Source organism: the organism of the source record quoted next, unplaced genomic scaffold (assembly GCF_019419815.1).
Source record: "Pyrus x bretschneideri cultivar Hongxiangsu unplaced genomic scaffold, Pyrus_bretschneideri_v1 Contig13, whole genome shotgun sequence".
Taxonomy (NCBI): Eukaryota; Viridiplantae; Streptophyta; class Magnoliopsida; order Rosales; family Rosaceae; genus Pyrus; species Pyrus x bretschneideri.
Window position 1 is genome coordinate 3,362,999 of NW_025999424.1, and position 21,280 is coordinate 3,384,278.

The 21,280-nt window shown below is 37.2% G+C and overlaps 1 protein-coding gene across 1 annotated transcript; it reads right to left on the bottom strand.

The window, feature by feature from the left end:
* Positions 1–17,539: 17,539 nt before the first annotated feature.
* On the bottom strand, positions 17,540–17,989 carry LOC125475024 (uncharacterized mitochondrial protein AtMg00810-like). Its single transcript, XM_048579355.1, has one exon. The coding sequence runs from the start codon at positions 17,987–17,989 to the stop codon at positions 17,540–17,542; it is 450 nt and encodes a 149-aa protein (XP_048435312.1).
* Between the last annotated feature and the right edge of the window lie 3,291 nt (positions 17,990–21,280).

Below are 21,280 nucleotides of genomic sequence, written 5' to 3' on the forward strand. Positions count from 1 at the left end.
AGAATGAGTTCACTGAACACGATCAACGAAGAGTTCTCATATTCATGTCACATGAGAACTCATGGTTGGGATAATGCAAATTAATCTTTTGACCTGAGGCATCACAGTTGTCTTGTGGTTAGGTCCTTAATCTTTGATTATGTCAACGTCACTCTATCAGGGTGTCCACGGCATCGTTGGGGTTAAGCCACTTAGCCATGGAGGCAAGTGAATGCGCAACAAGGGATCTCTAACCTTCAAACTGTTTGAGGGAGAATACTCTATGATATGATTTAGAATCTCTGGCCAGAGTATGAATGAGATGTTGGAATGCGTTCCAGATCACATTCAAGGTAATCATATAAGTACAAGATTCACATTGGATAGTAGACATGAATAAACTATCAAACCAAACAATGTGGTCAAGAGTATTGTATTAGAGAAAGACCGTATTGCATTTGTAATCCTAAACTGAATAGGTTCTCCACCTCTTCTGATTAGCTTGGGTAACCATGATATGCTGCTAGGTGTCACTCATGGTTTGTGGAAGCCCTAAAAGTGTATTATCACTAACGGGAGAATTGAAAGTAAGTTTCAATTCACAATCGATTTGAAAGAGTTTGAATCGCCCACTGCCTCGCTAAAAGGAACCTAATGGATCGTACACCGTGTAAGGTAGAGTTTGAAGATTCAACGGAGATGAGTAAGAATAATTAAATGGTTTAATTATTTATCTAAGGCTAGGATTAATTAATATGTTAATTAATCAAACGAATAAGTTCGTTAAAGACCTCGGGTTAGTTTTGGGCCGCAAGGCCCAATGGGATTTGAATGTCAAGCCCATTAACTCAAGTTGTATGACAACTTGAATAAAACAAAGGGCTTGAAAGCCCAATAAACCTATAGGCTAGCCATGTGTAAAAGAATAGGGCTTTTGGTCCATTAGGTCACTTATTTGAAGGGACTATATAAAGGACTTTATAGCCTAAAATTTACTAAGGGTTATTTTTGGGGGAAAGGATGAGAACACAAGCTCTCCTTTCTCTTTAAAATTTTGGCCAATCTAGAGGGGAAAATCTAGCAATCTTACTTCCTCTAGGTCACTCATTTCTTCTTCGATATACCTTGGTGTGGAGACTTAGAGGTTCTCAATTTTGGGAACTTGGAGAAACCTTTTCATCCATCCAAATCCATGGATCCAAGATGCAAGGAATGAAGGCCCTCTCTTTGGGTGATTAGCCTTTGCTTATGCAAAGAGGAATCTACAAAGGTATTGATTTCTCAACTCACTTTGTTTTGAGTTGAGTCTTGATTCACCTATCTACTAGGCTTTGAATTTCATGGGTAAATGTTTTGTTTTAAGTGCATACAAGCATGATTCCGCCTTTAATTGTTAATTGCATGCTATTGATGTTGCTTAAATGAACATGTTTTTCACAAATCTTCCTTCATGCTGCTCATAGTTAAAAGGGAGATTCTCAACTGGTTTTCACATCATATTCATATATCGTGTTGTATAAGGGATTTGGATCCGCTCTGGACTCTAGTGTTCGCAGTCTCCTCATTCATAAATTTGGGCTGCATAAATTGAATTCAACGGTCTCAATTAATTCATTTTCCTGGCGCACCACACATAACCAACGGCCCTGATTTGACTTGCACACTAATCAGCAGCCTAAATTTATGGATGAGAAGGCTCCAGACACTAAGGTCCGGAGAGGATCCAAATCCCTATACAATGTACAAATCCCTTGTTGGATGTAGGCGAATGCCAAGAACCACCTCTACACATTCTTAAGGCCATCTCCAACCGAATGCTAGCCAGAGAGTCGTTTTAGCCCTTTGGCCCTCTAAGAAATTAATATTTTAATGAACAATGCAATGCCATATTTCTTACCATCTCCAACTAAGGCCCTTCAAGAAATTAATATTTTTATGAACAGTGCAGGGCCATATTTCTTATCATCTCTAACCGAGGGGCCAGAAGGCCATAGGCTAAACATAATTTATTATTTAAAAACTACAACTTAAATTCAAATCCAACGGCTAAGTGAAATCATGCTGACATCAGCTAGTCATTGGATTTGAATTTTTTTGGGCTATAAATAGGGTGGATATTGGGCTATAATTCACACACCTTTAAATTCAATCTATTTCAATTCAAGTTTGGAATGAATTCCAACTTTAGATTCTCTTCGAATTCCAACTGGTGGTCTTCATCCAATTCCAAATTGGAAGAAAAATTGGTGCAGATAAGACGAGAAGATGAGGAGTCTAATGAAGAAGATGAAGCATGATGCAACACACAATATATGACAACAATGGATGTGGCCATGGTGTGTCAGCCAACTGAGGAACAACCTCAATGGGGTGGCTCTGTTTCTGGTTGCTCTTACAAATCACGAAACAAAGTGATGACGAATGCCAATATGATAAACAACTACTTCAACCCTAACTCGGTGTACACAAAAAATGATTTCAAATGTCACTTTCGGATAAGGCGTCATGTCTTCGAGCGTTTACTTCGTGATGCTTAGCAGGTCAATTCATACTTTCGACAGAAGCGGGACAGTGCAGGCCGCCCTGGTTTCTCACCTAATCAGAAGGTTACTGTTGCACTCCGAATGATGGCCTATGGCTCCCTAATTGATTCGATGAATGAAACCTATGGTATGTCTGAGTCTACATGCCTTGATACTTTTATTGAATTCTATGACACAATTGTTCAGCTTTACAAAGACGAGTACCTTCGCAAGTCAAATCAAGAAGATCTGGATTGGCTCCTTTGCAAAGATGAAGACCGTGGGTTTCCGAGCATGATAGGGTCATTAGACTGCATGCATTGGAATTGGAAGAATTGTCCCACTGGATAGTAATGAGGCTTTAGCGAAAGGTCGAGAAAGCCAACTATTGTGTTAGAGGCGGTTGCCTCGTATGACACATGAATCTGACATGCTTTCTTTGGAGTCCCTAGATCCCAAAATGACATTTCAGTTCTTGGGCGTTCACCCCTCTTCAATAACCTGGCGGAAGGTAAATCACCTCAACTTGACTACTACATCAACGATTGTCAATACAATATGGGGTATTACTTGGCAGATGACATCTACCTAAAGTGGGCGACACTTGTCCAAGCAATTCCAAACCCTAAAAATGACGCCAAAAAGTGTTTTACCTTACACCAAGAGGCATACCGGAAAGATATTGACAGAGCTTTTGGTGTTCTACAAGTATGGTGGAAAATCATCAAGGAACTGGCAGGAGGGTGGAGTCGAGAAAATTTGGACTCCATCATAATGTCTTGCATCATATTACACAACATGATTGTGAAGGATGAGCGAGATGAGTATATTGATGAAGAGTCTGATTACGACCAAGAGGATCCAAATAGATCAAGAAGGGCTCTTGCAAAAATATATGATGGGCCTAATTTGCCCTTCAATCCAAGAACTGGTAGTATCTCTATAAATGAGTATATGAGGCTATAGGATGATACATTCCCGTGCCATAAACAAGTACCTGCAACAGGATCTTGTTGCACATCTTTGGGCCAAAAGAAGCATGGAGTAGGCATTTAAGTTTTATGTTGTTAAATGTTTTTAAAAATGTTGTTTAAGTTTCATGTTGTTAAATGTTTTTTTTTAATCTTGGTTAATGTTATTTAATGTTGTTTCATGTTACTTAATTTAATTTAATGTTGTTTAATGTCTTACAAAGTTATAGGAAAAAATATAATTTTAAAAAGCAAAATTAAATTTTTTTTAAAAAAAAAGAAAAAGAAAAAAAAAACTGTAAAAATAAAAAATAAAAAATAACGGCTAGCTAACGTTAGCTAGCCGTTGTGTTTGAAATTGTGGCCTACCATTCCTGTTGGTTATAACCGACACTAAACCCTACAATGCTGTCGGATATAACCAACATAAATAATGAAAAATCTGGCCCAGCCTGGGGCTGGCTGAAGTGGGCCAACCGGTTGGCCCTTTAGCCCTTTTTTGTCCCGTGGGGTCCACGAGCCCTTTGGCCTAACCCTCGGTTGGAGACAATTTTAGGCTATTTTTGGCCATTTGGCCCTCTATACCATTCGGTTGAAGTGACCAAACACCAACCACCATATATAGGATAAAAAAGGGTTTGGGCCCCACTAGTCTCTCCATCCTATCTAGGAAATTACCTTTTTTTTTTTTTTTTTTTTTTTTTTTTTCTAAATAAGTAAAATAGTTTTAAAGAAATATTGTATATACCTATAAACGATGAAAGTATAATGATACCTCTAATTTAGCGTTAAAATACAACAGGTATAATATTCCGAAATATGATTCTCTTCCCTCCTATTCTCATCCACTTCCCTCCCCTCCTCTCACATCTTACTTTTCATCTTATTGTCTCTATAAAGAAAAAAAATCAATATAATATGTTGACGTGACTTATTCGTAACTGTTTAAGTAGGAGGGGAGGGAAGAGGAGAGAGTTTAGAAGGGGAGAGAATTCTCCTCCTAATATACCTACGTTACAGGGTAAGCACAAAAAACACAAAATTTGCCTACTCTATAGGTAGAAAATAAAATTTGTAATAGAGGGAGGTAAATTACGTTGACAAACACAAAAACAACCTGTGACAAAAGTAGATTAAAAAAAAAATGATATAAATACATTTAATCTAAGACATAAATGAAACCCAATAAAAATTCAAAGATATGAATATACCGAAATATGATTCTCTTCCCTCCTATTCTCATCCACTTCCCTCTCCTCCTCTCACACCTTACTTTTCATCTTATTGTCTCTATAAAGAAAAAAAAATCAATATAATATGTTGACGTGACTTATTCGTAACTGTTTAAGTAGGAGGGGAGGGAAGAGGAGAGAGATTAGGAGGGGAGAGAATTCTCCTCCTAATATACCTACGTTACACGGTAAGCACAAAAAACCTAAATTTTGCCCACTCTATAGGTAGAAAATAAAATTTGTAATAGAGGGAGGTAAATTACGTTGACAAACACAAAAACAACCTGTGACAGAAGTAGATTAAAAAAAAATGATACAAGCACATAAATACATTTAATCTAAGACATAAATGAAACCCAATAAAAATTCAAAGATATGGTAGATGTAGATTAAAATATCATATGTCACAGGCAGATAAACAAATGCTTAATTAGAGGAAACCTCTCATAAAAGAAATACCATGTTGGTTTTAGAAAATCTTCCATGTTTATCAAATCAATATATAAAGTGTTGGAATTTTTATTGAGTATTACAAAATACAACTCCTCTTTGATCATGTTAATATCATTCTTAATGATTTCTTTTAATCTTAATTTCAGTTTTGTCTGCAAACCAAAACTGACGCATTAAAGGGGTTATAATGTTGGGGTTTTATCCACATTTTGTCCTTGAAGTTGCCATCTTGATTAACCCATTATTGGGCAATTATATAGTAACACTCTCCTCATTTAATTAGTAATTATATGTCTAATATTTAACACCCATCGTCCTATATAAACTTCCCTTTACGTTGTGGCAAATTGGAGCAGACCACTTTTATGTTTTCATCTATTTCTCTTTCTCTCCAATTCTCCTTTCTCGTCTATGGATCCCTCATTCTTTCAATTGCTGACGTGTTATTCAATTGTTTTGTACCAATGGAAGAATCGAGTTGTTCACTCGATTCAAGTATTGCGAGTGTACACTTATAAAGATCATAGGTTGTTGTATCTTGGAGAGTATGGTGTCATAACCTGTTACACTGAGACATTGTCTTAGAGGGACGAAATCTACTCTTAAGGATAGTGAACTTACACTCCTTAACCTAAAATATTGTTCTAATCAAGGATCGACAAAGAGCGTTCTCTACCTATCAAAGATAAGTATTTTATCTTATTTTGTTCATTTTATGTAATTGATTGTGACAATGAAAATTATCATATACTAATATTTATCTAATGTGATTTATTGTAGGAGAAGTAGCATCCACATCGTCAATATTTTTCAGCATTCTTAAGAGTAGATTTTTTTGGTTGCTACTTCCACCATTCGTCAATCACATATTCATAGTGGTCAGCTTTCGATGTTCGTAGAAGAAGGTGAAACTGTAACTGATCATGTAAATGATCTCGTAACATAAGGCACTGGGAATTGTTATGGACCAAAGAAAGGGGTTGAGCATTTCCTCTAATCCTTTCAAGAGGAAAGGATATAACTCTTGGCGAAAATGCGAGTTTATGGTGGTACCTTTTCTCACATACACACTTCAAAAAATTATGATAGAAAGGAAAGCAACTTTGACAAGTAAGATCCATCTTGTTACCTTATTCTCTTTGAATTTTACTGATGGCTATGTCACATTGGTTAGCAATATATAATTCGATTAATTTATGTTTTATCATCTGTTGGTCTTTATATTAACTTTTTGGTTGCCGCTATATTGTCTTGCCTTCAGTATACCAATGTAATTTAGTTAAACCGTTTCTTGTAGAGATTTGAATAAGGAATGTTTTTGGCATCAGTTTTGATCCAAGTGATATTAGCAGGCAATTTAATTCAGTTTTAATTTTTATTTAGTTTTCAATAACAATGGCTTTTCAATAACAATGGTTATATTTGTCTAAATTGTCCAACCTACTAGATTATATTCCAGTCTTGAATTGTTTCCTTAATTAGTTATGAAAGACATATTATTCATTCCAAATTCTAATGGACTATTATTTGTCAATTATATATTTGACTTGTCTGCAATATCTATAGAGTCGTATTGTGTTTGTCTTCAATAGTGAAGCTGCAACAATAAGAGTGGTCTTACGAATGGTGGTGAGGTGCTTGTGATGACCAACACCGCAAGGAAGCCTCATTTAATGAATCAAGCCACCGTACTTGACCTTCATTGTGTAAAGTTTTGCCCTGCATATTAGTTCAGAAAAGATTGGGATAAAAATTACTACACTATTACATATGACAATAAATCAGGTATGATTTTTTATTTAACTTACTAAAAATTTTAAGACTTTTTAGAACTTGTAGGAGTTTTTCTTTACCGTATCTTGTGATTTATAAAAACAAATTGGTTACTTTTTCTACTGCAGTATGATTAGAAATTGTGAGGGTTGTCATCATTTTGGAATAAATTGTGAGGTTTCCTTATATGCATTTTAGTTGTGATGTCAATTCGACATGTATGGAACTAATGATATTGTTGTGATTGAGCCTTTGCAACACTATAATCAAAGTAACTATAAAGAAGGGGTGGGACCATTGTGATGACCCTTGTGACAGCTCCAAATCAAGAAGGTTCCAATCCATTGAATAGAGCAGTGCCATACTACCACTGCATATGAGATTTACTTCAGAAACCCTAAATAAAGATATCGACGACACTTAAAAGACAAGAGACCTTAACTTGAAAATATGTACATAATATGTTAGTAATATAATTTGCACCCATTCATTGTTAAAGCCCAGTATACATTGAACCGATTATGACAGCGGTAGAACTATGTTAGTGCTAATTTTTCATGTCTTATACACCTTTCCAAATTGTGGGGGTGGAGAGCCCTTGTATGGAAAAGTCTTTTTGCAGGTGTTGAAATGCATGGAAATGTGGGGTAAAGCTAAGAGGGTGCTTAGACAACAACAATAGATAGCCGTGATTTCATATGTGATGGAACATCTAATTGAAGGACACTAAAAATCACATGGACAGCTGCATATACATCATGAGTTCATACATATATATATATATATATATGTGAACATCCATCTGGAAGAAAGTGCATAAATTCATCGTAGACATTCTTACATTAGTTTGTCTAACTCGTTATATATTTGAGATCTTGAAAAGATTCGCTCAGAAGTGTCATGCACTATTGAAGAAGTCATGTAATAAGTATTAAATTTTTGAGTAAATAACACAAAAATACCTCAAATATAAGCCGAACCACAATCTTATATCTCAAGTTTTAAAAATAACAATGTCATACTTTATCTTACAAATTTATTGTAATGTTAAACCTCCATCAGTTTGTCTATGAATTTTTTCTGTTAAATGCTAACGTGATTTGAGACAGAACGCCCTTCCCCCACCCGATTGAATAAAATATTAAAAAATTAAAAAATAAAATCATATATAACTTTTTATTTAAAAAATATGGAACCCACCCCTGAACCTGTCTCTGCCCCCCTCTCGCAAGAGTGTCCACTACTCTCTTTTTTTTTCCCAGAAAAAAAAAAAATTTAAGTTTGAAGGAAAAAAACCCAGATTTGTGTTTGGCAGGAGACCGACCTTCCATTCACGACCTCCATTCATGCGCTCAATCTTCAAACCCAGATTCCGCCATCCCTTCCTCGGTGGGTCCCGTCGGGCTTGGGGACGGGGTCAAATTTGGGGATCTGGAAGGAGATGAGGTAGAAGGCCGGGATCCGGGGGTCGAGGTAGAGGTAGAAGATGCCGCTGGCGAGGTCGACGAGAATGATGACAATGAGGAGGAAGGCGCAAAAGACAAGGCAGCAGCTGCTTCTCCGGCTGTGCTTTGGGGGGAAGGAATGGGGGAGATTGGGTTTCCGTGGTGGTGGTCCGGGTACGGATCGGCCCAGTTGATGTAGGTCTCGGTATTCCGGCGGTTTCTGGAGCACTGGAATTGGATTGATTCTCGGGTACTGAAATTAATCGTACGGAGTAGGAAGTAGGTGCCTGAACATTTTGAAAAACAATAGACTAGATTTTTTTGGATTTTAAATTGTGATGAATTTTTGAATTGCCAATTTGAATTTCTGGGAAAAAGATGAAATGGGTAGTGAAATTTAGCGGATGAAGGTGAAGAATGGAGGAAGGAAGGAAAGCGAAGGAAAGGGAAGGACGAAGACAGAAGAGATGAGAGAGAGAAAATTGTTAGGGCGGGTCCCCTTTTTATATAATATTTAAATAATAGTGGTAATAAAAATTATCATATACTAATATTTATCTAACTTGATTTATTATAATAGAAGTAACATCCACATCTTCAATATTTTCCAACATAAAGATGATGAAAAGAAGAATATCTCAAAGAAAGCAAACAGTGGCAGAGATGAAAAGAAACAGAGCAGCTCAAGTTTTTCATGAAGAGACTTTCTAATATTTCCTTTTGGATTATTGTTCCCCACATGTGGCAATAGCGCATCAACAGTACAATTCATCTCTGCCATACATGCGGCAATAGATGGAAATAGATTAGAGTTTAAATCAAAATTCAATTTACCAAACTGGTTACTGGACAAACAAGCAGAGTATTAACTTTAACAACCGTTACTACATTTTCCTTTACTTTCCTTTAGCCCGGCCGTTTGCTCCTTATTCGTATACATCGCCATCTATGTATGTGGTATGTTGTGATTTTGTTTTCATATTTCTTGATAGTTTTGTGGAAAGCTCTTTTTTCCCTTTTTATTTTTGTTCTTTCATTATCAATTGGAAAAGAAGTTTATGTGTTCTGCTTAAAACCCGTTGTAATTTTGGAGTGAGTCCAAGAAAACTGAAGGCTAAATAAGCCTAAAATCTTGGATTGTGGGTTGTTTTGACATTTTAACTTCATTAGATAGGCTTTTGTTGAATTCAATTAGTACATGTATGATTACTGTTACGTTTTTTTTATTTGTATGCAATAAGTAGAGAAGAAATATATAAATATATGAAAGAAATGACGAATGAAGAACGAAGAAAGGGTCTTGAATAAGCTCATATTCTTAATTAACTAAATATGGTAGAAATTGAAAATTAGAAACCCCTGTTTATTTAATATTCGCACAATGCCACTTATTTCCATGCAACTTTCACATCCTAATCCTATATGTTGTTTATAATATAGCAACACAAGGTAGGAGGGTACGTAGATCCTTTCTCCTCGCCATGCTAGGAGTTCTCCAGTTGAAGCGTGCGACTGGAGATTTGGGTTTCCATTTGTCGCAGACCACAACACCTTTTTTTTTTTCTTTTTTTTGTCAAACGATAAATTTTTGTTAGATTAGCTATTTGAACTCACGGTGTCATGTAATGGCTCAACACATTTCCACTACTGTTGTAAAGAGCCACTTGCCAAATCACAACACTTGCGTGATATTGATTGTTGATTTATTTGCTTATGCACACTACAAGACAAAAGATCATTTACCATGGGCACTATGCCTGTTAGAAATATTGACTAGGTAAAAAACCTCGGTTTTTATCGCAGACGATGCCCGTTGTCAAATGCGATATAACCATGAATTGTGTCAGAGATAAATTAGGATCTAACACCACATGCTATGCCGTTGTGGATTACTAATTGAACACAACCAATGCCCGTTATTTTTTTTTTTCACAAATAAAAAAACAATTTAAGAAATATATATATATATATATATTAATATTTATAACAAAATAAACAAAAATATTGCACATTTACCACAACATGATATTTACATGAAAAATTACATATTGAAATATTCCAAGTTGTACACTTTAACAACAAAACCACTGAATTATATACCAAATCATCAACGAAGTACCAAATATGTCACATCCCAGCCCAGTCCCCCACTACATCCCAGGCCCAACTCCACCGTAGCACGATATTGTCCACTTCAGGCCCCGACTACGCCCTCACGGTTTTGTTTCTGGGAAATCACACGAGAACTTCCCAATGGGTCACCCATCATGGGAGTGACCTCACGCGCTACTCGCTTAACTTCGGAGTTCCTATGGAACCCGAAGCCAGTGAGCTCCCAAAAGGCCTCGTGCTAGGTAGAGATGAGAATATACATATATGGCTTATAAGATCCACTCCCCTGGGCGATGTGGGATGTTACAATCCACCCCCTTAGGGGCCCGACGTTCTCGTCGGCATACACGCGGCCAGGGTTAGGCTCATCCCGGGCTCGCTCCACCACCGTAGCACGATCTTGTTCGCTTTGGGCCCCGACTACGCCCTCACGGTTTTGTTTCTGGGAACTCACACGAGAACTTCCCAGTGGGTCACCCATCATAGGAGTGCTCTCTCGTGATACTTGCTTAACTTCGGAGTTCCCATGGAACCCGAAGCCGGTGAGCTCCCAAAAAACCTCGCGTTAGGTAGAGATGGGAACACACATATATGGTTTACAGGATCCACTCCCCTAGGTGATGTGGGATGTTACAAAATAGACCCTCAATAACAAGGACATTGTCACTTGAAGACTTCACATTTCGTTGAACACCTCCAAACAAAGGACTTTGAGAGTAAAATACTTTTACCTGATAGACATAAGCATATGACATCAAAAAAACGTAACAGTAATCATACAGGTATACACAGTAAAAAAAAACGTGAGCCTAAAAAATTATTGCGTCTCTCTATCTGCATAGACATAAGCATATGGCGCCAAAAAAAACCAATAAAGACTTAAATAGATATACACAATGCAAAATCAACAGATGCACTTTCATTCGTATGTAATCAATACGATAATTAGGAAAATATCAGGTACAATAAGACTCGTGTTCCCACATCAGCGCCAACAAGAGAAACTAAAAGAAAACTGACAAATAGCTTTTGCCTGACAGATTGTGAGCTCATAGCAAACACCTGAGACGCGCAGAAAATTAAAAAAAAAAAAAAAGGCTTTGAACAATGTATGCAAACAGGGTGAAGAAAGTGGTGTTGGGGGAGCGACATTTTGAAGAGAGAAATGAGGTTGTCAAAAGAGAAATGAGTAGTTTGGAATCGGAGAAATCGACCGTGGAAGTGAATGGGTAAGACCACGGGCTAGTTTGTGGTCATTATTAAAAAAAAATTATTTACAACAGACTTCAAATGTCTGAGTTCTACGTCTCCACAAGTTTTATCTTCTATGGATAAGAACTCATGATGATGAGATGAAATTTTCTGCGTTTATTTTGTTGTGGTCTCTTTGTGAATTTTATCATTAATTGACACATGTAAATTAACTTAACCCTCTTAACTTGATTATCATAAATTTAACACATGTCAATCAATGATAAAGCCACAGAAAGACCATACACAAAATGAGTACATAAGATTTGATCGTCACGATGATGGTCAATAATTTGAATTAATGACTAATTTAGTTGATGTAACATTGTAATTTGTGGATTAGCATGATAGTTAACATGTCAATTTGTAGTAATATTGCGCACATAAAAAAAAAAAAACCAAAATGCAAATATATTTGAATATTAAGAATGAAATTAGAATTAATTTTCCGAAAGCATTTGAGTCTTGAGTTTTTGAGTTGACCAATTAGATTTAGACAAAAAACAAAAGCAAAATCCAAAAAAAAAAATCAAAAAATCAAAAATTTAAATTGTGTGCAAAAATGCAAATAAAAATTTAATACAAAAATGGCTGCACTTTCAATTTTCTCTCTCATATTTGGCAAGTCTGAAGCAAAAGACAATCGAGCCACGCTCCTTTCAACGCAAGTGGAAAAGACACACGACCACCTCAAACATCACACGTCGAGGTACAACGAATGATTCTAAGTGGAATTAGCCACTTTCGGAAACCGTTAGGTAGTTGTTTCAGTGAACCCAGTTGTCTGCATCTTTTTTAGTACTTTCTGAATATAAATATAGAAGTATGTTATCCACACAACCTATTTTACTTCTCTCACACCTCTTACTAATTTATGTCCTTTGATATTCTTCAATTCATCCGATCCAACGGTTGAAAATTAAAAAGGTGTGAGAGAAGTAAAAAGAGGTGTGTGAATATCACACCCCTAAATATATTTGTACCCAAAAAAGCATGGAACGTGGAGAGAATCTAGAAAATGTTAAAACACATAAAAATTAATATAATTAAAAAATTGATAATGTCTTTGGCGAGTTTCGTTCTCTCAATAACTTGGTCTAAGCGACAATGATCATCTGGTGAAGAATTTATTATTAAAAATTGAGATTAAAAAATTAAAATTTTTTTTTTAAAGTTTTTATATTTAAGATTGTCATAATTCTTTATTTTGATCATGAGATTGTCCATCATCAATTATTTTAATCATTATGTGAAAAATCTCGTTTAATTGAAAGACCAAAATGATTGACGATGGACAATCTCAAACTACTCGTATTCATTTTAAATCTATGTTAATCTCAAAAGCCAATTTAGCTAAAAAGCTTAAATGAATATTTCTACCCTTTATATGAAATACAAAAATGAATAATCATGTATTCGTTGATCATCAGATGACTGAGAGAATATATATCTTTTATCTCACATTTCCTCAGAAACCCAGGAAAAAAAGTAATAATTAAATGTGGGAAAAAATCATTGGAGCAAAAGCCATGGAAAAAGAAGAGACTGGGGGGCATAATATTAGAATAAATGTGAAAACCACAAGTTGACAAATTTAAGGTCACTGTTGTTCTTGAACAAGTCATTTGTTTTTTAGGTCGAAAACAAGTCATTTGTTCTTGTTGGTTTTTGAGTTCTCTGAGTGTGGGGAGATTAAAAAGGAAAGATATCTCTGTGTTTGGGATGTGGGAAATTGAAAAGGAAAGATATCTCTCATCAGATTCTGGTCCAGCAGCAGATCTGATTTAATCTGTGTCTTGTCTTGTCTCCGGAGACAGTAATCTCAGTTTTTTCTTTTCTTTTTCTGATTGTTTAATGTTAGTCCAGAGCATAAGTACCTACTTTTGTTGCTGCTGTTTTGTATCGCGGCTGTGAATTTTGATGGAGTTGGGTTGGTTTCTGGATCGGTGGAAATTGGTGAATTTGTAGGAATATCCTGATAAAGCTCCGCGGGAGGTTATTAACCATATGAGATAATTTTCAATTCTCAATTTTCCATTTTAATTTTCAATTTTTCAGTTTACTCTGCAGATTAATTTGTAATTTAGTTATCTGTAATCTGTTTCTTTTATAAATTTGTTTGTATATTTGATTGTATATATAATTATATATGTGTGTGTATACATAATTTTATAGCTCTGGTTCTGCTGTTTTTGAATCTAGGCTTAGATTTTGGACCGTGTTTATTTCTTAACATATAAGATGAACAGTCTTAATTCGAATTTTGAATGGTAACTTGGAGTTGCTTGTAGCTTAAGATAGTAAATTCTTTCCTTTCGAGAAAATTGAGCCGCGGTTTTTTGACCGGAATCTTGGATGGATCATCGACAGGAAAGGAACATTCGGTTGAAATGTGCTAATGTGGAGCTAGGATTGATGATAATCTCTGACAAATGAAAGGCAGTTTTGAAATTATGTGTTAAAAGCTAGGCCGTGTCACGGGTTCTTGCTGATTTACTCTATCTTCTGAGTATAAATTTCTGCTTTCTTAGTTAATTAGTTTTCTGGTGTGAAATACGACTGAAAATTTCAGAACTAGTGAGCTGTGTCGGGTTTTAGTGTGCAGTCTGATGATGTTGTTCTACTATTGTTTTGACAGTACTGAGGCTAAGTTGAATTCTCACTATATCTAAGTTGAATTTTGCTAATGCTTTTCGGGTTAATTGCGGGAATGGGAATTGAAGTGCAGTCGAAGATGTACTTCCCGGGATATTGTTCCATACGGAATCTAAGCAGCAATGTTGGCCATGGGAGCTGGTCCCTACTCCACGAGAACACAAACTTGAAGAATGGGCAACAATGCGAAGTGTTCTTGACAAGGCCAGTTATTGATGGATTTCACAGACGCGATAATGAGCAACTGAGGCAAACTATTCTGAAGCATGAGTCAATTTTCAGGCATCAGGTGTATATTCTAGAACCTATATCTGTTGAGTTCTAAAGTGTAGTAATGGTCATAGATTTTATCATAAAAAGATTGAATTACAATTTTCAGGCATCCTCATATGCATGTTAGTCGGTATGTCTGCAAAAAGGGAGGGGCGGGTGAAACAGGTTTTTCTGAAATGTCTTAATGTCTGTAGAATTCATTATTAGAGAAGAAACTCTCTTACCTTATTTTGGAGTTGGATAACATGACTATGTAGAAGTTTTTCCTCCGTCGTTTACTTTACTGCTAATAAAGCTCAAGAGTAGAACGCGAAATGTTGCAGTTCTCGTCATTTTGGACTAATAGATTGATATGTGTTATTTCAGAGCAAACAAGAAGTTCTTCTGGTGGAAGTTTTAGTCTTCAAGATTTTAATAAGCCATGTGAATCATCAGAAAACGAAGCTAGGATATCATGTGATCCTCCACCTAAGCTTTTCACTTCTGATCTGAATAAAACGGAGAAACGAATCAAGAGGACACTTTTTGGTATAGAAATCTCTGAAAGAGATATAAGTTCATCTGCTATGGCTTCGCAGCCTGATGCAGCAATTTCCGAGTCATCTCCTAATTGGACAGTACCTCCAAGTAGCTTGAGCCGAAACTTAACATCAATTCAAATCAGCACTTCTGTTAATACCTCCTCCACACAATCTGATAGGGCTTCAATCATGATGCCACAAAGCCATGAAGTAACCAGGGAAAGATTGCTTCTAGACTGTAATTCAATACCGTCAACTCCTAGTCTGAAGGACAAAGTGTCACACCAGTGCGGTTTTTTCTTCCGCGCTAAGTTGGAGGCCAATGAATTATAGGTTGTCACCCCTCAATAAGGCTTGCTTGCCAAGGGAACCTTTCAAGTTCAGGTCATCGGGTGGATGTCAAACCTACAATTGATGTGAATGTTGTTCCTCCTCATAAATATCTGCATCGAGTAGCTTGTGAACAAAATATAATCTCTCTCAATGGACTGAGGAACCAAGGAAGATTGCATTGGCTTGAAGCGGTGCCACTTCGCAATGGTAAATTTTCAAAGAAATTGAAAGCGGATGCATGTGTAGAGAGCAACTGAAAGCAGACGGTCCGGTTCAAGAAAAGGGATTCTCAAATGAGATTTCTGGTTCAAGACAACAAATAGATTTAAATAGATGTTTAACTGAAGAAGAAACTGAAACGACTGCCGCTTCCCCAATTATGAGGACAGGAACTGTGATAGATTTGGAGGCACCGGTGATAGTTGAAACAAATATATATGGGGAAGATTCCACTGAAAGAAGACGTAAGGAACCTCTTGACTCACCTTAAACGACTCCCTTCTTTGGTTTGCAGAATTAATTTCTTCACTTGATGGAAATTTTGACAATGGAAATGCGGCAGAGGTTAAGCCAACTTCCTGTGACGAAGAGGCTTTTCCAGTTGACATGGATTATTTTGAGCAAATGACATTAAATTTGTTGGAAACAAAAGAAGAGCAGCCATGCTATTTGCCTCCAAATTCAGACAGCCTCATAGAAGAAGCGACATTGTCAAAACGGCCACGAAGAGGCCAATCGAGGAGGGGGAGGCAACGGAAGGACTTCCAGAGAGATGTACTTCCCGGTCTTGCTTCTTTGTCAAAAAATGAGGTGACTGATGATCTTCAAATAATTGAAGGGTTGATTAGGGAATCTGCTGGGAGTTGGCAATCAAGTTTGTCAGAAAGAAATTCTGGTAAGGGTGGTAGGGGAAGGGGGAGGAAACGTATGGACACTTCCGATCCGTCTACTATTGTGGCTGAAGTTAGCCAGCCCCAGATTGAGCTACCAAAATGCGAGGAAATGCAGGGACCTGAGGAGAGAAATTTAACCTGTTGGGGTAAGAGGACATGGCGTCCGTCAACTAATGTGGCTGAAGTTAGCCAGCCCCAGATTGAGCAACCAAAATGCAAGGAGCTGCAGGGACCTGTGGAGAGAAATTTAACCTGTTGGGGTAAGAGGACAAGGCGTCCACCACGGCAAAGATATCCGATTGATAATTCTCATGTTCCTCAAAAAATAAACATAGAGAGCGGTCATTTCCGTAGAGAAACTATTGAAATTCAGTTTAACAAAACTGTTGGTATTTTTCATTGTATATTGGTATTGCAAGAGATGGCTTTTATAGAGAGACCGAGCTGAGTAAAAAACCCATTGAACAATTACAAAAAAATAGCAACAAGAAAGAGACCAAGAGATAAAAAGGCTAGCCCTAGTTGCAAGTTACAAGAAAGCTAGAGCTGAGATACTAGAAGACATAAACCCTAGAATTAAGGGATAGTTGGTAACAAAAAACGACGGTTTAGTAGCAGCTGCAACTCTACCTGAGAATGAGGGCTAGAGTTGCAGTTGCAACTTGAACATTGATAAGTTGTGATGTGCCTTGAGCAACCTTCCAACATAGACCCAAGTAGACACTAGCATGCTCAATACTCCCCCTCAAGCTGGATCAAGTGGATTAATTGATCCAAGCTTGCTCAGCAATCTTTGGAAATGAGCAGAGTCGAGAGCTTTTGTGAATAAGTCAGCAAGTTGATTGGAACTTCGAGTGTACACTGTGTTGATGACGTTGGATTGGACCTGAGCACGGATGTAATGACAATCAACCTCAATATGCTTTGTCCTCTCGTGAAAAACTGGGTTCGAAGCTATGTGCATGGTAGCTTGGTTGTCACAAAATACAAACATAGGTTTCATGTCGATGTAGCGAAGGTCAGCTAGGAGACTCTTTAACTAGATTAATTCACAAGTCGTGGATGCCATGGCTCTATACTCAGCCTCAGCACTTGATCGTGCAATCACCGTTTGTTTTTCACTCTTCTATGTCACAAGATTACCACCAACAAATGTACAGAAACTAGTTATAGACTTATGATCGAGGGCATTACCTGCCCAGTCAGCATCTGTGAATGCCATAATGTGATTTGAGCCATGTTTCTTCATGAGCAAGTCTCTGCCAATTGACCCCTTCAAGTATCTAAGAATCCTTTTGACAATCTCCCAGTGAATCAATGTGGGAGAGTGCATAAATTGGCTGACAAGGCTTACTGAATAAGCAATGTCAGGTCGTGTAATTGTGAGGTAGATCAGCTTTCCTACAATACATTGATAGACACTAGGGTTTGACAGTGGTTCACTTTGAGCATCTAATTGAAGTTTACTCACAAGAGGGGTATGTCCTAGCTTGCAGTCCAACATGTGAGCTTCATCTAATAGATCAAGTAAATATCTTCTTTGATTTAGGAACAAACCCTTGGAGGATGTGGCCATTTCAATGCCAAGAAAGTACTTTAAGATTCCCAAATCCTTAAGAGCAAATTGTTAATGAAGAAAGGATTTAAGGGCATTGATTTCTTCTATGTTGTCGCCTGTTATAATAAGGTCATCAACATATATAAGGACAATGAGCTTACCATTTGTACCATTGCGAACAAACAATGACTAATCGGCATGACTCCTCTTGAACCCTGCAGCTTCAAGAACTGAGCTTAACTTCGAGTACCAGGCTCGGGGAGATTGCTTGAGTCCATATATAGCCTTGTGAAGTTTGCAAACTTTGTTAGTTTCATGCTCTTGTGGATGTCCGGGAGGAAGCTTCATGTATACCTCTTCTTCAAGCTCACCATGGAGGAATGCATTTTTCACATCCATTTGAAATAGAGACCAATCATGATTAACTGCGACAGACAACAACACTCGTACCGTGCTCATTTTGGCTACAAGAGCAAACGTCTCTTTCTAGTCAATGCCATAAGTTTGTGTGAAACCACGGGCTACTAATTGAGCCTTATGTCTTTCAATACTGCCATTTGAATGAAACTTTGTCTTGTATATCCACCTACTCCCTACTGCCATTTTTCCCTTTGGAAGATCAACCACACTCCATGTTTGGTTGTCATTCAGTGCTTTGAGCTCTTCTTTCATTGCTTCCTGCTATACTTGAATGTGAGAAACTTCATTAAAGTTCCTTGGTTCAACATTAGTGGACAATTGATTGAGAAATGCTGCATAGGATGTGGACATTTTTTGATAGGTTAAAGCTTTGGAGATGGGATGTCTTGCATTGTACGTAATGTACTCTTGCAACCTTAATGGAGGATGCCTGTCTCGAGTAAGATTTCTTCGTGGTGCCAAGACAGGTTGTGGTGCAGTGACTGAGTTTTCTTGATCATGAGTTGTTTCTTCACCATCATGTTGCTCCGAGTGATGTTCGAGAGGAACATTTTTAGGATTGCATTCATTTAGGTGTGCTGGGGTAGACAAAGGAAATATATCTATAAGACTCTCCCCATGAGGTGCTTCACTGCAACCTTTGTGAAAAAATAGAGTATGCTCATCAAATCAAACATCTCTTGAGACTCTAATCTTTCCATTATGAGGATTGTAGTATTTATATCCTTTTTGAGAGCTTGAGTATCCCATAAACACACTTTTGACAACTCTAGGTTCGAGCTTATCTCGATGTGCAGCTTGAACATGTACATAACAGGTGCATCAAAAGGTTCTGAGGTGTGAGATGTCAATATGCCTTCCCTTCATTACTTCAACATGTGATTTTGAATTCAAAACATGAGTAGGTAATTTGTTGATGATGTAAGTTGCAGTGAGAATGGCCTGAGACTAAATCCTTTTGGGAACATGCATTCGAAACATAAGGGACCTTGTTTTCTCCAATAAGTAATGGTTCTTTCTCTCAGCTACACCATTTTGTTGTGGTGTACCAACACAACTAGTTTGATGTAAAATCCCATGATTGCCCAAATAATTAAACATGTTATGGGATGTATACTCAGTGCCATTGTCCGATTGTAAGATTTTTAACTTAGATGAGAATTGGTTTGTGATCAGTTTATGAAAGTCTTTGAAAGCATAAAAAAATTCACTCTTGAACTTTAAAAGATAAACCCAGGTGACCTGAGAGTAGTCATCAATAAAAGTGACATAGTATTTATATCCATCAAATGAGTCTACACGAGAAGGACCATAGATATCTAAGTGAACAACCTCAAATAGTTTACTAGTTCTAGACTTGGAAGAAACAAAAGGAAGTCTAGTTGCTTTTGACATTTGACATATATCACACTCATGTGGTGGTTTACAAAAATTAGGAAAAAGTTTGGTCATCACAGGTTTTGAGGGATGGGCCAGTCGAAGATGCCAAAGTTAGTATTCTTGAAGGAGACTTAGGCTGGCAATAGGGTGTTTAACATGCTTGAACTTCTTTGAAAGATAATAGAGTCCATTTAAGAGAAACCCTTCACCAATCTTCTTCCGAGTAACTCGATCCTAAAATACAACATTGTGAGGAAAGAATATGGCAAGGCAATCTAAAGTGGTTGTGATTTTTCCTATGGACAAAAGCTAGAAAGGGAATGAAGGTACATACAAAGCTGTTGACTCGATCTCATCACTTAACAGTTTAAGTTTTTCTTTCCTAGAATAGGTACTCTTTTCCATTTGCTACAGACACATGTGTAGATTTAGGCATATTTTGAAACTTATCTAAGCAAGAAGACTTGTTTGTTATATGGTCAGTGGCACCTGAGTCCATAATCCAACAATCATGTATAATTTCATTGAGTGCAGTGGACAGGGCAGTGATAATATTTGAAACATTGTCTTCAGTTGTGGTCTCAGTCAAGAAACCTGGGAATTTTCCGAGCATGGCAGTAGGATTCTTAGTGGTCACTTCCTCATCTTTAGTGGTGCCTCCTCTTCTTTGAAGAAAACTTGCAAATTCATTTATCAAATCTATTGGATTTGCAGTGAAGTTTGCAATTCCACCAATCGAAAAACTAGTTGAATGGAGAGCCTTTGGAGTGGTTCTTTTCCCTTCTTTGATCATTCTTCCTTCCTTATCAAACCTTGGTTTTAACTCTGGGTGCAACATCCAGCATTTTTCTCTTTGATGCCCTTTCATGTTGCAATAAGTACATTTCCAATTTACCTTCTTTCCAGTAAAAAATTTTTCACCAGTGTGTTTATGATTGCTAGTGAAAGCCCTAGCCTCAGAGTTAGACTTAGGCTCAATGTGCATGACTTTTCTTCGAGTTTCCTCCCTTTGAACAGCTTGAAAAACACTATTAAATGAGGGCATATCAGGTGTCATCAACAAATGACTTCGTAGATTTTCATATTCAGCTCCTAGACTTGCCAGGAGTTGAAACACTTTGTCTTCATCAGCTCTTTTAAGGAGTGCAGCGGAATCGGTTGTATGTGGTCGGTACATGTCGAGTTCATTCCACATGGACTTTATGCTTCCAAGGTGTTGCACGAAGGATTGGTCACCTTGCCTTAGCCCAGCAAGGTCCTTGAGTTGAAATATACGAGCAACACTGTTTTGGCTACCATACATCTCTTTGATAGATTCCCACAAAATACGAGAGGATTATGAGTAGTTGAAGAACTCAGATAGCTTAGGTTCCATTAAATTAAGTATCCAGGACATAACAAGCTGATCATTTGCATGCCATGCACCATACGATACAGAGGATGGTTGATGTGTTTCAATGCTTCCATTGACATACCCTAGCTTCGATCTTCCACCTAGAGCAAGAGAAA